Source organism: Aquila chrysaetos, chromosome Z, assembly GCF_900496995.4.
Source record: "Aquila chrysaetos chrysaetos chromosome Z, bAquChr1.4, whole genome shotgun sequence".
Classification (NCBI taxonomy): domain Eukaryota; kingdom Metazoa; phylum Chordata; class Aves; order Accipitriformes; family Accipitridae; genus Aquila; species Aquila chrysaetos.
Genome location: NC_044030.1, coordinates 52,471,807 through 52,487,366, shown reverse-complemented (window position 1 = coordinate 52,487,366; position 15,560 = coordinate 52,471,807). Strand labels below are relative to the sequence as shown.

General features: G+C 37.0%; 1 protein-coding gene across 7 annotated transcripts in view; it reads right to left on the bottom strand.

Annotated features, from left to right (window-relative positions):
* NFIB (nuclear factor I B) overlaps window positions 1-15,560 on the bottom strand; it is a 350,785-nt gene that overhangs the window by 51,053 nt on the left and 284,172 nt on the right. For all 7 annotated transcript variants that reach the window (XM_030005678.2, XM_030005680.2, XM_030005679.2 and 4 more), the window contains 3 exons: window positions 14,233-14,301; window positions 12,010-12,130; window positions 10,068-10,186 (listed from right to left, as the gene is read on the bottom strand). In XM_030005678.2, coding sequence (XP_029861538.1) covers window positions 10,068-10,186; window positions 12,010-12,130; window positions 14,233-14,301 — 309 coding nt within the window. The remainder of the gene's footprint in view (window positions 1-10,067; window positions 10,187-12,009; window positions 12,131-14,232; window positions 14,302-15,560) is intronic.

Here is a 15,560-nt window from a genome sequence, read left to right as displayed (position 1 = left end):
TGTGACACTGGTTTTCCTATCAGGAACCATGCCCAAGGCTAATCAAACACTCTGTTGTGCTGTTTTGCCATTTCGCAACAGAGAAACCACTTCAATGTATTATCTTTTGTAATTTGTAGTGAAAAACCTAAGGAGAGGAACTAGACCAGAATTTCTTCCAATGTCATTTTCAGTACTGCAAGCTGGCAAGCAAAACACTACAACAATATTTCAATTCAGAAAAGCTACAGCAAAACAAGAGTAAATATGGGAAACAAAAGGAAATTTCTTACAATAGCAACTGAATTATTTCCTTGTTCATTCTCTATTAATCTTTTCTAATAAGTTAAACTATTTTGTTTTACATTGCTCAATAAGTATTAATGTACAGAAGAGAAGACAGTGACGCAAGAACTTTCAGACAACTGAAACATAAGAGTCAGAAACCCTTTAGATGGAGTAAACATGTCATTCTTCTCATCCTTACCCACATGCAAACTTGCAGAATACGGTACTCCATTGCCAACAGTAACACTCTGTGGGATGATTTTCTTTTCCTCAACAGAAAGGGGTTTGGACAAAAGATAGAAGGGTTGTTATCTACCTGCTTTTATGTCTCCCAGCATACTGGGGGTAGGGAAGGTGGGGAACCCAGACGAGTCTCTATGCAAACAAGTTGTAGGACGCTTTTTGTTGGTGTGTGTGACTAACTGTATAAAGTTGGACAATCAAATTTCTTCATTGCATTACTGTTTATCCTACTATTTATGGACAGAAAGCAAATCAACTCAGTACAGTTCCTGTTAAAATTATATGCACTAGCTTTTGAAAACTGTAATTCTAGTGCATGGTTATTTAAGTTAGGGTAATTGGGAAAGCTGCATACATATTTCCTAAAATTAACTTTTTCTTTTCTTTTAATTTTTCAGTTTTAACAAAAGGCATTTTATAAAACAGGAGAAGAGGAAAGATATGATGGTCAGTTTAGAGCATTAATATTGAATATGTACACATAAAAAACATCCACATCCCAAAGCAATGTTTAACAGTAGGATGGGACATACGGACCTAATCCTGTAACAGTTGTTTGACAGTGTCTTATGACATGTAAGTAATTAACTGCCATACTGAAGAGATTATTGCTGTTTAAATTTACATCTATTCCCACTAAGATTAGGCTGAAACTATGGCACGCTATCCTGCAAGAACAGTGGGCAGCAATTCTTCATTCTCATCCTTCAAACCCACCTTGCCACTCCTTATGAGAAAGTGACAGTAAACCTCCCAGGAAAGGTTCATAATCAGCGTGACTGTGTTATCATACCTGCACTGTTTCTTGTAGAGAAATATACCTTTTTTTCCCATGCATTGATCTGCTGTCATAAAGCTGGTCAGCCTTCCTCACCCTACATGTCTCATACCAGAAGCACTGTCCAGCTGTGAGACCCCCAAGACAGAGGTGCCACCATGGAGGCCATGGGAAGCCGGGGTGTTGCTGTTGCAGGGAGGTGAGAATGTCTCCACCAGCTCTGCAGTGAGCCATGGGGGCCGGCGGCAGACAGCCAGACTTCACCTCTGCAGCCTCTCCTGCCTCACTTCTTCCCACAACTTCAGACTCAGTTTATCCAACCACCTCTGTACCAGCACAGCCCATCAGGTGTCTTATGGGAAGTACCCAGGAGTACCTCAGAGCTCAGTGATGTGGCTACCTGTTAAACAGGGAGCAGGCATGGCAAGTAAGGAGGCTGACTTTGGAAATAGAGGTAAAAAGCACAAGACCAAAAATACAATGTTGTTGCCACAAAGAATGTACTATAACAAATATATATACTGTCAGTAACAAACTCACATGAGGCTCCAAGTACTCTGCACTGCCATAAATAACCCTTAAGCAGTTACAGAGTACTTCAGGTACTCGACTACTTTTTTATTTAACTTTACACTTCAGAAATGGACTGGGCCTTTTCATCATCTATGAATCATTGTTAGGATAGCTGTAATAGAAGAGCATTATGGGAGACTGTGGGAAAATCTAATTAAAAAGCCAAACAAATTATAAAGACTTGAGTGTATATTTTAGTCATGTATTAAATTATCTTACAGAAAGTCATCCAAACTCCAAGGAAAAATGCATAGCTATAACTTCTCATTAATGCTCAGACTCTAATGAACTCAGCTAGAAAATGAAATCAGTGTTGTAACCTTAACTGCAAAAGCCAGAAAAGTATTCCCAATTTCTAATGCAATAAATTAAAGAGGCATATGATATAAAACAATGTAAGGAAGTTGTTGATTTAGAACCATTTAGGTTATGGCATCTCCTTTTTATTACTATTATAGTCTATACTGGTAACAGTTTAGGATGGTTTAATAGGGGTGCTATATTAATTTAATTGTAGATCCATCTGGAGAATGGTTTTGAACTGAGATAAAATCTTTAACACACTGAAATATACTACTTTGATCAAGTTTGATACAGTTTGTATGAAAGCAGTAAAAAAGAGAGATTAAGAACCTTTCCAAATGTATCTATGTATAGAGCACAGAAACAAAGAATCTATCAATGAAGACAAAAAGGAGAGATGCCCAAAAAAAGTTAAAATAAGTGTGCTAAATTAATTTTTTCCATCTCATGGATGTACCATACTGGAAAAAAATGTCAGTGCAGACACCTATGATTTATGACCTATTAAATATCCATTCTTTTGGTAGCTGAAGATATTCTGCACCACATAGGTTAGATCACACAGAATAATACTTAACCTACAATTTCTAATAGGAGCTGATTAGTTTCAAAAATACTAATGAAATCTCTTATTCAGCAACATTGGAATAAAACAATTACAGGTGCTAGCTCCTGGGCCAAATCTTGCATTAAGACATGCATTTTTCACTAATTTCGAGCAAAGGATATCTAGAGTCACCATCAAGGTAACAGGATGTTGCCATAGTATAATGTTCATCACAAAATAAGTGCTATACATACAAGAAACATATCCCTTTGTACTTACATCTTTCACTGATGTATATGGGAGATGCATATGCTAGCCCTGAGTGTATTCAAGTCACTAATCACACATGGAAACAATTAAGTAATAGGCCTTGCCACAATATATTAGTCAAAATAAAAGACAAAGAACCTATAAGGAGATTTTTTGCAGTGACTTTATTGAGCAAATAACAGCCATTTCCAGGAACGCAAAAAAGCAAAACTTTTTGTATGCTTCCTACTGTATCTCCTACTGTATTTGTCTTTCTATCTGTATTTCTAAACATTTTATTAATCTTCATTCATTCAGAAAAGCGAGTGTACATAGGCTGAAGGAAAAGTCAGGTCCCTGCTCTGCCCAGAGTAGAAACTTCCTCATCTGCTACTCTGAATATTTGAAGATACTTATGGACAAGTTGTAAATTGGCCTAAAGCTATTCTAAATGCAGAAAAACAGATTGCTTTATTTTTTGAGAGAGTGTAAACTTAACGTCATTCTCATCCCATAATGGAGAATGTATATTTTCTTGATGTACAAGCAACTTCACTCATCTTAAGATAACTTTTTTGCTGTCCTGTTCATGAATTTTTTTTCTCTTTCTCTGCCTTTTTTAATTAGGTAAGCATTCGAAAGCTTCTTCACCTGTTTTTCTATACCTAGTGCCTTTCAAGCTCTAAGGATGAAAGCACTTTTCATCTTTATGAAAGTAATGTTTAACTTATTGTTAATATTTAACACCAGCAGTTTTTCCTGTAAAATTGCCACTATGGAAACCAAAAGTAAAGCAATTCCCTATTGCTTTTAAATTTGTTTTAACTATCATGGCAGAACTACTGATTTTTAATGAGCAGACATAATACCCCTTCACTGAACACTACCAATGTCTTGTTCTGCAACCAGGAAGAAAGAGGAGAACCCAACTTGCTGCCTCCCAGGCAAGTCTTCCTTGCTAATGACATTGTTTGTTACCATGATGTCACTTTCAGCATCATAGCAGCCAACAGACTAAGAGAAGCCATGGCTAAGAATTTCCTCTGGAAATACACTTTGAAAAGTTACACTTGGTGAAAAGTACCTATCACTTTACAAATATGAAGTTATGAAAACTTATCAAGTAGCAGCATTTGACTACTGTGCACACATTATACTAGTTAAAAACAGAAAATTCAGATAGATTCATAAGGTGTGCATGGCGAGAGATATATAGAGAGATATATATATATATATGAAAGGTATGTGTATGTGTGTGTATACATTGATTAAAGAGTATTTTGAAATATTAAAAAATACAAAAGCAGATGTAACAGAAGTTACTAACAAGACATAAATTGCTTTAAAACATGCTTTGACATACAAGGATTTTGAGAACTCAGACTGAGTCAAAAACACAGAAATGCGTTTAACAGATATTCATCAAGGTAAACCTTTGCAAGATGAATTCATCTGTTAGATGAAGACTATGAGTTTCTAAAGCATTAACCTTCAGAAGGAGCACCAGGAGCTGGAAAAAATCCTGAACTCTGTCCAACACAAGCCACCAAAAGGCCAAGGTGATCTGTAACCGTTCTCAACTCCTGGACCACATTAACTACTTCCTCTTTTAGTTCCCTCACTTCGGAAATGAGAACGTCCATCTTTGACGGTCCATGAGAAGAAGGCCCAAGAAGGAAAGAGCCATTGGGAAGGACCCCAATGGGGAAGGAGTGTCCGGTGGGTGGGGAGAAAGCAAAAGGGGACAAGTGTCCAGAAGAGGGGTATCCAACAAAGGGGGTCGGGACCTGAGAAGTGGAGGGTCCAACAGCTGCTGGCCAATCAACGGGTGAAGGCGGTCCAGCTGTTTCAGTTTTAATGGTATGCTGGTATCTTGACTCTTGACTGTTGGTAGAGGTGGGTGAGGTGTAAGAGAGTGAACATGATGAAGAAACTGTAAAATTAAAATTCACTTCATTGTATATAGACATTCAGTATTTCCAGACACCTGACTACTACAGAAATCCACATGAATCTCTCCACTTTTATCATGACCAGCGTGCATTGGTGATAACCCCTGCTTTATTTATTTACAACATACACAGTGTTGTAACACTATAATAGCAAAACAGATCTGAAGGACAAATAATGAAATCGTCTGCAATTAAGTTAATGCACTTTGTCAAGCTAACTTTTAGAAGGAAAGCCATAGGTGCACACACTGTGCTCTGTTCCTCTGATATTCCTGTTTCCTTATAAGTTAAGGAAAAAGTATCTGATTTACTTACCAGTTAATAAATCAAGATGTTCGCCAACAGTTCTTAGCCTATTAGATCCAAAGTGGTTTTTATCCACTGCACTAGTTGCTAGTTTTGTTATATTTTTAATAATTTTCTCTTCCAAATGGGGAGGGTGATTTTTTTTTTTTTTTTTACTGTACAAAATTTTATCCTCCTCAGAATTTCTAAAACACTCAGCAAATTTACTCACGTAGCAACTTCCATCTCTTTCACAAAGTATTACTACACTACTGCAGGAACTCAAAATTTTGTTTAATATAGAAACATGTAAAGAATTCAGTAATAGCAACCTGGAAAAAGGAAGACTGCAAGAGATTTACAGCAAACTACTTTTTAGATCTAGATATATTTCCAATTGGTAGAAATGTAAGTAAGACATGATCCAGACATTATCGAAGTTAATAAGACATTCAACTGGAAAAAATGAGGTACAGAGAGAACAAATAACTTGCACAAGATCTAACAGCAGACACAGAAATTGAACTCCTAATTGTCATGTTAGGGCTCTATTTCTAAGTAATGCACCATTCTCAGAGATGACTTTTCACTTTCTTAGGCTCTGGGATTTTTGGAGGATGGTTAGTTACTTGGAAGGCTAATGGTAGAGAGAAAGTTTGGGAGAAATCTTTGCAGTTATAAACCTGCCTATTTGCTCTGCAGGAAGACCTCACACCTGTTTCAAAAAATCATGCAAATAGAATCATATTTTAAGTATTTTAACACAGCAAAAATAATGGCACAAACTACAGAATCTTTCCACAATGACTGAATGTGTGTAAACTCAAAAACAACATTATAAATCCAAAGTAATTTTTTCTTTTAATCTGTTTTTGAACATTACACATGCTCTTGTAGTTACATATATTTTTAAAATAGTCACAACCTTTTGCAAGCCAATGAAGTAGACCTCCATGACAGTATCATGGCTTCATAAGCTTTTTTTTAATTCCATAAGGATTTATAATCTGACTTCAATAAATACAAATAAGAATTTATTTTTAATACTAATTTTGGTTAACTAGAGGATTTTGTATTTTTATTTCAGAACAATAACATGCATAACAATACTAGAGCATTGGATAATGAAGCCACTGCTCATAACCCTTCATGAATTGACCAACCTTATGCCATCTAAAGTTCCCATTTTTCAGATAGGCTTACTTATTTCTGCCCAGAATTACATCTTCAAATAGCCAGCTCCCCTAAAATAGACTATAAAACACAGTATCTGGAAATTTTATCAAAACATTTTGGTAGTACAACAGGAGGAAGACAGATAACAGCAAAAGGACGGTCTGGAGTTTTACAGCTGAGAGTAGAGTGTGGTAAGAGGAAGATTTTATTGCAGCTGGGTTGGATTTCTTTTTCTTAGTTTCACAAATGCCACATCCCGGCTAAACCACAAGTACTTCTGTAGTCATGTTCCTACCCCTCATAATGCATGCTTGCACAGTAAAGAAGCTGTAGAAGCTATGAGGATTACAGTAGAATCACTCATATAGAACCAATCCTCTACTGATGTCTACTTACATACTAAACTACATGATATTTGTTTTTCACAGCAATAAAACGTTGATCTAACCTGTTCCATCCCACTACACATTTTCATCTGTCACATTTTTAATCTCACTATATTTCTGTGTTACCAATTAATCTTTGTCCCATTCTATCAAAATGATTAGATACTCCTTAGACACCTATGAAACTAACTCCTAACTACTTTATTCCAACCTGTTTCAGCTATCATTGTTTTATTGTGACTATCTCCAGTTCAAAACTACCACTGTCACCTCATTTCTGCTACCTTACAAATGCAGCTAAATAAAGATATGAAAAGATTTCATGATTAAAAAAAAATCTTTCAAATCTATGTCATTTCTATTTCTATGAAAATACATTACACTTAGGTACACAGATGAAGAAACTAGATCTATTTCGGGTCAGAAGTTAGAGACTTTGCTCTGTCAGGTTCAAAACAGAGACAATGAAACTGAAATCAATAATGCTGTATCTTAGTATCAACCCTGTTTCTGACTTTGTTCCCTTAGAAAAGTTAAAATTGCATCAGAGTGAAAGAGAAGCTACTTACCCATAAACATGATACCTCTGCATATTCTCATTTGTGGGTACTGTGGAATGATTCGCATTTCTGGTGCTGATGACCTTTGGAGACTGCCTGGAAAAGCAGTGCCTGTTGGGACTGCATGAGCATCCCCTGGTGACACTGGATGAACACAAATGTGATCCCAAATGGCTTCTCCTTATTCTCATTTATGCCTAACCTCATATGACACACAGATCTCCATGGAAGAGAAGGAAGTAGTACCAGTGAGCTGTCTGGCATAGAAACCACCTCCAAACTTTTATTTCTATTATCTTTGTGCTTGCAGGCATGAGGAAACAGAATATATGTTTTCACAAGTATCATATCCTGGTGAGACCTCTGTGTCCAAAAGGAGCTTTACACAGATACATGCTAGTATGAAGATAATATCAAGCATCTAACAAACTAGTAGCAGAACAAATATGCCAGGAGCTGCCACATACCCCTTCCCAGTGAGGCCAGGTACCAAGGACAGGCATTGCGGTCACTACCTTAGAGTGTTTCCGCAGCAGCAGGATAACCTCAGACAGTGAATGGAGCCAAACAGAAATGGTTAGGGGCAAAAGGCTTACGCTTCCCCCAGTATAATGGTTTTCAGACTGGACAGTGGTATATCTGACCCTCTGCAGGAATGGAAGAACATCTTAAGGACAGAAAAAACAAAGTCCCTCATAGTGTCTCAAAGACAACCTCTCTGCCAGGGATCTGGTGAAATTTCACCAGGCCCAGCAGTGCGGGAGAACAGGATATTCAGGGAGGAATGTAAACTCCAGGAAGCAAAAATAAAATACACTGATTCAAGTCTATCTCTTTTATTCTCTCTTTCTCATATTTTGGAGTTCTCTGGTTTATGAAATGTATAGAGAGAGTTAGAGGCTGACTCATTCCAGAAGTCTAGCTAACCAATGGCACAGAAATTAAGTAAAGGTTCACTGTAAATCTACTCAAGCAATCTGAACAATAACATTGCTCGCTACTGATAAATGTGACATGAGGAAGGCTGGCAAAACTGAACAAATCCAGTGCTCACAGTGCACAGTTCTTTGCAAGCAGAATGATTCAGAAGCTAAAAAGCAATTGAGATAGTTGGGAACTACAGAGATCATCTGTGAAAGGCTCTGTCAGCCGGACTTGGGCTCAGCTGTCCATGTGGCACTGCATTTCTCAGAAGCTCCCACAGCTCACTCAGCAGCACAAAAGGACTTCATTTTACAAGCGGGGATATGCGGAGACCACTTCAGAGAGGAACAATGGGCTGTTTTCCCCACAACAGCAAAAATAATTTATTTAAAAAGCACAAAAATTAGTTCATACAATCCTGTCGTTTATGAAAAATTGTAATAAAGTGTCATGGCAAACAGGTAAACAGGTAACAGTCACAGAGGAAAATATTTTGCACAAGGGGGAAGATTGTGGCTGGCAGAACTGCTATTTTGCTGTTCTTAAGTTCGGTTATGCAAAGCCATGAGCAAGATTTTTTTTTTTTAAATTCAACAGTGAATGCTGCAAACAACCTAAAATAAGAAAATATCAGAGCCTGCATGAGAAACAAAAAGTACAAAAGAAACGACAAAGAAAAACACTAGTAAACATTGTGTGAAAGGAACAGCCTAATGATGAGAACACAGATCAGAGGGTAGGCAGACGCAGATTAAAAGGAGACCAACTATAACGAAAATGTGAAAATAAAAGGCAGCTAAATTAAATACCAATCACATGCTAACTTGCACACAGAGATGAAAGAGAAAATGTAGCAAGCAAAAAAAAAAAAAGAAAGAAAGAAAGAAGAAGCCTAAAACAATATAAAAATGAGGTAAGCCAAAGGATTGGTTGGTTACTGAAGAACTGAGAACAACAATGAGCAGTGGGCAGGGAAAAGGAGGGCAAACATTGCAAGATCAGCAAAGGCAGTAACAGCATGTCTTCTTCTCTATTTCACTTTTACATACTGTGCTGTAGATTTCACAGACTCTCCAAATAGCTGCAGCACCTCAGCCACAGGATCCATTAACCAACACTGTTCAAATACATGCGAGTTTTAACACGTTTTCACATCACAAAGGTGAGCGAAAAGACTACACTGGCATCAACGTTTATAAAGCATCAAGATTACATGAGGGAAAATTATGACAATTAATTTTACTGTTTTGACAGCCACAACTTTCTTCTCCACACAAACATGTTCCTTGCTTCTGATAACCCAAAACACAACACTTACCAATACCCTTTAGCATATGGATGTAGTCCCACAGAGCTATGTGTGGGCTTTTCAGAAAAGAGCACACTGAACATATTCTGACTCACATAGTATCGACTAAATGCACATACAGGAGTCTGTCACAGTAGAACAAAAACTGAGTAAACTAATGTTGACTCAACCATAGTATAAAGATGTTTTGTTTTTTACTTGAAACCATTGTACTCAAAACCCTGCTGGGATGATCACAGTATACACAATATCAAGTACCTCACTTGCCACACATCTTTTCAAACAATAGATAAGGCAGTCACCAGATGGAAGAATTATTATGTGGTTGTTTATACCATATCCTGTTGACTGTTGGTTTTAACTACATTTACAAAACCAGCAAATACACATGCCAGAGAGAAAAATAATGATTATTCTAAAAAGCAGTCATTTTATTGCAGTAATGGAAAGGCTAGTGCAGAGATTTATTGTATATCTGAATATACTTTGAGGTAAAATGGTCATGTGTTACTCACCTTGCTCTCTTTCATGCCATGTCCGACTCCCCGCAGCTGGTGAATTTGGAGAAGGATAAAAGTCTCCTGTTGGGCTTGGCTCCATATTTTCATCTATGGAGATAGTTTTGGGTCTTTTGCTGTTGAAGTAATGTAAGATTTGGCAGTGAATATGATATGCAGCTAGTAGTGGTGTATAAACCATTTGGATTTCAACAAATATTTCAATAGAAAGTAATTCAGGCATACAAAGCACAAAAAAAGTGGATATTAGAGCTTACATAAACCTACATAGACAAAGTTATTTAATAATATGTAATGCAGATATGTGCTTGCATTTTTTACATGATTTAATATTTCAGAGATGGCATGAATGGGTAACATATAAAAGTCTACCAGCATTTGGCTGAACAATCAAGAAACCAGTTCCTGTAACCTACCAAAGAAAGGTTGTGTCATGAGAGTGATAAACACTATGCAGAAACCATGAAAGCAAAACAAAGCACTGGAAAAGTATTACTAATAAAGTCAAGGTAAACCAGGAACCTTTCTGAATGTGTTAATAAGGAAAAAATGTAGTTTACTGTATTTCACCAGGTCAAAATCCTAAGCTTTTCAAAGAGGTCTAACCTGAAACAAAGACTTTTCATTTTAGCCTAGTTTAATTAAAAACAACAAAAGCCCCATATTTCAAGTCACACTACATATAATGAGGCAGCACTTCAATGCAGTGGAGCGAAGTCAAGTTTCTTCGTAACAATATATACTGAAGCTGTTATGCTGACTGCCAAAGAAAACCAGGATGAAGGTTTTAATGGTGGTGGTGGTATTATTTTATTATTAAATTATCATCATCATCATCATCATTTTTTAGACAACACTGTGACAATTAATCTATCCATTTCTAAAATGTGCTAGGTGAACTGCCAAGCTGACAATACAATGGAACGAAATAGGGGAATATGAACAAAATAACTCAGAAGCACCAGGTGCTGGTGGAAGAGCACCCCAGCCCCCCCAACAGTCCTGTTAAATCCTGTCCTACTGTGCTGACACTTCCTGACTCCCTGGGGTGCAGAAACATGGGGCAATGAGAGATCCTACAGTGCTTATGATTTCATGGTACATCAGACAGTTTCAGAAAACCAAGGGACCCCAGAGGTGGGACAGACAGTACATTCTCTGGGAGTCAGAAGGAGGGCACAGCAGGTTCTCCACCTCTGTGGGCCCACCAGCTGCTCTTGAGGGAGGGAATTAGGTCTTTGTAAGAGTTGGGAGAAGGGAGCATATTGAGCAAGGAAGAAATGGGTCCCTCAGATCAAACTGCCTGTAGCAGGCACATGGAGACCCTTGAGAAAATTAGAGAGCCTGTGACCACCTCACATGCTCCTCCTTGTTCCCACCATGCTGTGAAATGCCCCTTGTAAGGGTGAGGCAGGAAACACACTTTCATGAGCTGGGGTGATGCTACAGATAAAGACAACTTGTCTTTATATACCTGTCCTAAAGCCTTTTCCACAGGAAACAGTATCTGTCCCAACACATCTTTCAAGACAGAGGTCCAACAGGGAGCCCTCAAAGACAGCCTTTGTGCCTTCAACCACCCAGTGGCACTGAGCCCTGACAGCAGGTTCCCAGCTGCTAGACCTTCCTGCAACTCAGTAGCAGTTCCAGAACGCATAGCTGTTCTCTTGGCAGATGATTTAGTGAGCACTTTAAACCTTGATAAAAATTATTATCATCTTCGATATCAACAGAAATGACAGGCAATAATGACAACACGTCAAATTACAAGATTTGTATCATGTATATCTGTACATAGATTATGGTAATGTACATAAGTAGCCTACCTCACAAAATCAGAGGAAATTCATAAAATAGTTGGCTGTTGACTGCTTTTGTGAATTGCTTGTCCTACACTATTAAACCTGATTTCACATTAGCACTTATTTCGAGTTTTTACCTGCTTGGTGGAGAGGACAAGGACCTCTGTAGATTTACACCCGAATTCATATCATGATAATATGGCTGGCTCGGAAGCTCTCCAATTGGGAAGTTCACTCCAGTTCCCTGGGTTATGGGTGCTGAAAAAAACATCATCATAACGAGTCAAAGATAATATTCTATCTTTTTAGCCATCTTTTCATTTTTAACACTGGGAAAAACATCAAGATGTTACTACATGTATCTAATTTTCTGCCTCTTGCAGAAACCAAGTACAGACAAGTTCTATCAATGTTTATGTATCTAAAAAAGTGAATTATCTTCCCCAGTCCCTAGAAATCCCTTAGCAGTTATGTAGCCATAATGTATTTGTTGTATAACAGATAACCTGGACTCAATATGAAAAAGGTAACACAAACCTCGGCACAAAGTCAAAACTTCTGTTGAAGGACTTCTATAATGAATGAGGCAGGGTTTATAAGGACAGCCAACATTATTTATTAAAGAACTGAAATAACTGGAAAGAACAAATTTGGGGGCGAACAAACTTGGGGGCAAACAAACTCTTTTTCCCATAATGTTAACTCTTTTGTATTAATAATAGCCTTCTGTGCTGACTGCATGTTTTGCTGCCTCCTTTTTCTTTCACCCAGTGCCACAGGTACTAATTTGCATATGTACACCTACACACAAACACACACACACTCAGCGTTATCTTCACCTCCTTACAGAGTCTGTGTACCGTACGTCTTGGCATTTCAAGAATAAATTATATGTTACATATTGTGGTGTATTTACCTTTGTTCACTCTCTGTCTGTTGTGCATTTTAACTACCTTTGGCACTTAAAGGAATAATTGCATGTTGTGTAATGTATCTGAAGGTTTGTATTTTTCCTGACAGTTAAAGTACAACTCTGTTGCGGCTTGAGGTTAAACAAATGCATGGTAAGAAATCCCACAGAAACCACATTCTTTAAAGCTTATTATTAGAAGTATATTGTGTATAGCAGCTGCAGAAAGTACGATTTCATAACATAACTACAATATTGATTCTTTTTTAATCTGACTGGCCCAGTAATTTAAAATGTATTTAACCACCTGACAACTAAAAGTAAGCTATATTTCGCACATCCTCAGCCTCCTAAAACAGCAAAACCATATCTTCAGCAAGCACAAAAAAGAATATGTCTTAACACTGCAGGATGGCAATGCTCCTCATTTTGCTGAAGGACTTAACATAATTTTAATTGTTGAATATTAATTTCTGACCACAGCAATGACACATGCATCTTAAGCCTCACTAAGTTAATTAAATTCCTCAAGCATCCTGACCTGGCATGAATTAACTCCTATGCAAAATTTGGACAGACAGTTTTGGTAACTTGTGCCTCACTGGTTTTGTCCTCACCTCATCAGAAAAGAGATTTTCCTGGATTTTTTGTTCACTTCCTAATGAAGTCTTAAGAGAAATACTTTAACAGTGTTGATACTAAAGGGAGAACAGAAGCGTTCAGAAAGCAATGTCAAATGAAAATATGCACTGGTTTTATGTCATACTATTATAGCAGATTCTTAGATGTCAACACAACAGATCTTATATATTCATTTGGGGTTTTCTTTTGGCAATAAAAGCTTCACCTGTCCTTTATTATTTATATTTTATGTTACTTTTTTTTTTTGCATGTTCGTGTGCATAACATTTCTGATGCCAAAACAAGACAATTTAATTAGAAATTCAGTAACAGCGAGTGCTATGAGTAAAAGAAACACAAGTATATAATACATTAAGTATACATTAAGTATAACATTCTTTATATCCATGCTGTGATTTTTCTTTGAAGAGCTACAAATTAAAAAACAAACTAGAAGAATAATCAGATGGCTTAGCAAAACCCAAGGATGTGTAGGACAACCTTAAAAAGCTGCAAGTCTAACAAATAGATGGTTTTGTTACGTATGGTAATTTTATTGATATATCAGTCCATTAAGTTGTGCAGAGGGACACATAACAAATTGATTCAATCTTTAAATATTGAAGAGACAAAAGAAGACTTCTGTCTGTTTTATTACAAACACATGCAGGATGAATTGTAATACCGTGGTCAAAGATATCAAAATTGTGCATGGTTACAGGCATTTACTATGCATCTTACATCTTGGGGAGAAAAAAAGCCTCAGGAAAAAAACCTTCACTTGATTACAGCAGGCTTTGGAAATGATTAAACGCAAATGATAACTTACTTCTGGACACCCTCACAAGTTCTGACACGTTGAACACTCCGGATTTTACGAAACTGTCCTCAAGGTACACTGAAAAAGATCACAATACCATAATCACTATAATGAGAAGTTTAATAAATAACTATAGGTAAGTTTATACAACAGCTAACAACACTATCAACAGAGTCCCAGATCTATAATACGCAGACCAAAGTACACCAAAAGCTGATCACAGGATCTAGTGATGGCTGAAATTCAGGCAGAGGTGCAAAAAATCTTGAGGAGTGTGAGAAAGCAATTTTTTAATACATGTATGAAAACTAACAAGCGATACACTGAGTTCCTAGCTAACCATCCAGAAAATGTCTAAAAACTAGTTCCTTTTGTTAGTATCTTCAATTTTTAAGTCAGTATTGAACTAAGAACTGTATCAGCTGGACTAAGCAATTTCACCATATCCTGTCCTTCCACACATTTCTACTAAACAGATTTTTATGTAATTCTTACCCTGCTGATAGTGACTTTACACTACCACCTCCGTTACCAGATCATCACCTCTGAACCTGATGAGGGTTTTACTATTACTTCCAGTAGAAGCAGGAACTGGGCAAAGCAGCTGAGCTATTCAATGGTTTTTTTACACACATGCTGAATTATATATCTAGAAACCCATGTTTAAGAAACCATATGTTTTGGCTTATGTTTACTTGTTCTAAGATAAATGTGTATGATATGCTTTCTCTGCTGTGAAATTCAGGCACAACTTGGAGTACTGCAGTGAAACAACAGCTGATAATCAAGACTTATCTCACTCATGTAACTAGATAACCTTATAAAAAGGAATCTGAGAAACCCAGGTACCTGTGGAAGTCTCATATCAATAATCACTGCATAAACTGACTTGACTGAATTTGAGATTACATGACATCACAGCCCTTAAACATAGGAACGCCAACCATTCACCAACAGAAATATTTAGATCTATACTTGGTGCACATTGCTGCTCCAACAGTATTACTTTTTTATTCGCTTTCATGTGAGATGATGTGAGATGTGCACTAAGAATTTCTTACTGTGTTTTCTCTAATCTCTTTTCTGAATTAACACAGCTTTTTTCTTTGGAAATACACTGTCAATTTTCTGTTCCAAATGTTTGAATGAGTAAAAGCACTCTAAATGTCTTAACTAACAAAACAAACAAATAAAAAATGCACCTACTGCAATATTTACTGATTTGGAAAACAGTGGTTCAGTACTATTCTCTTTAGGTTTCCTTTGGCAATTACTGCTTTCATCTTCAAGTAATTTCAGAAAACACTGCCACTGTAATCAGAAAAGTGACTGTAAAA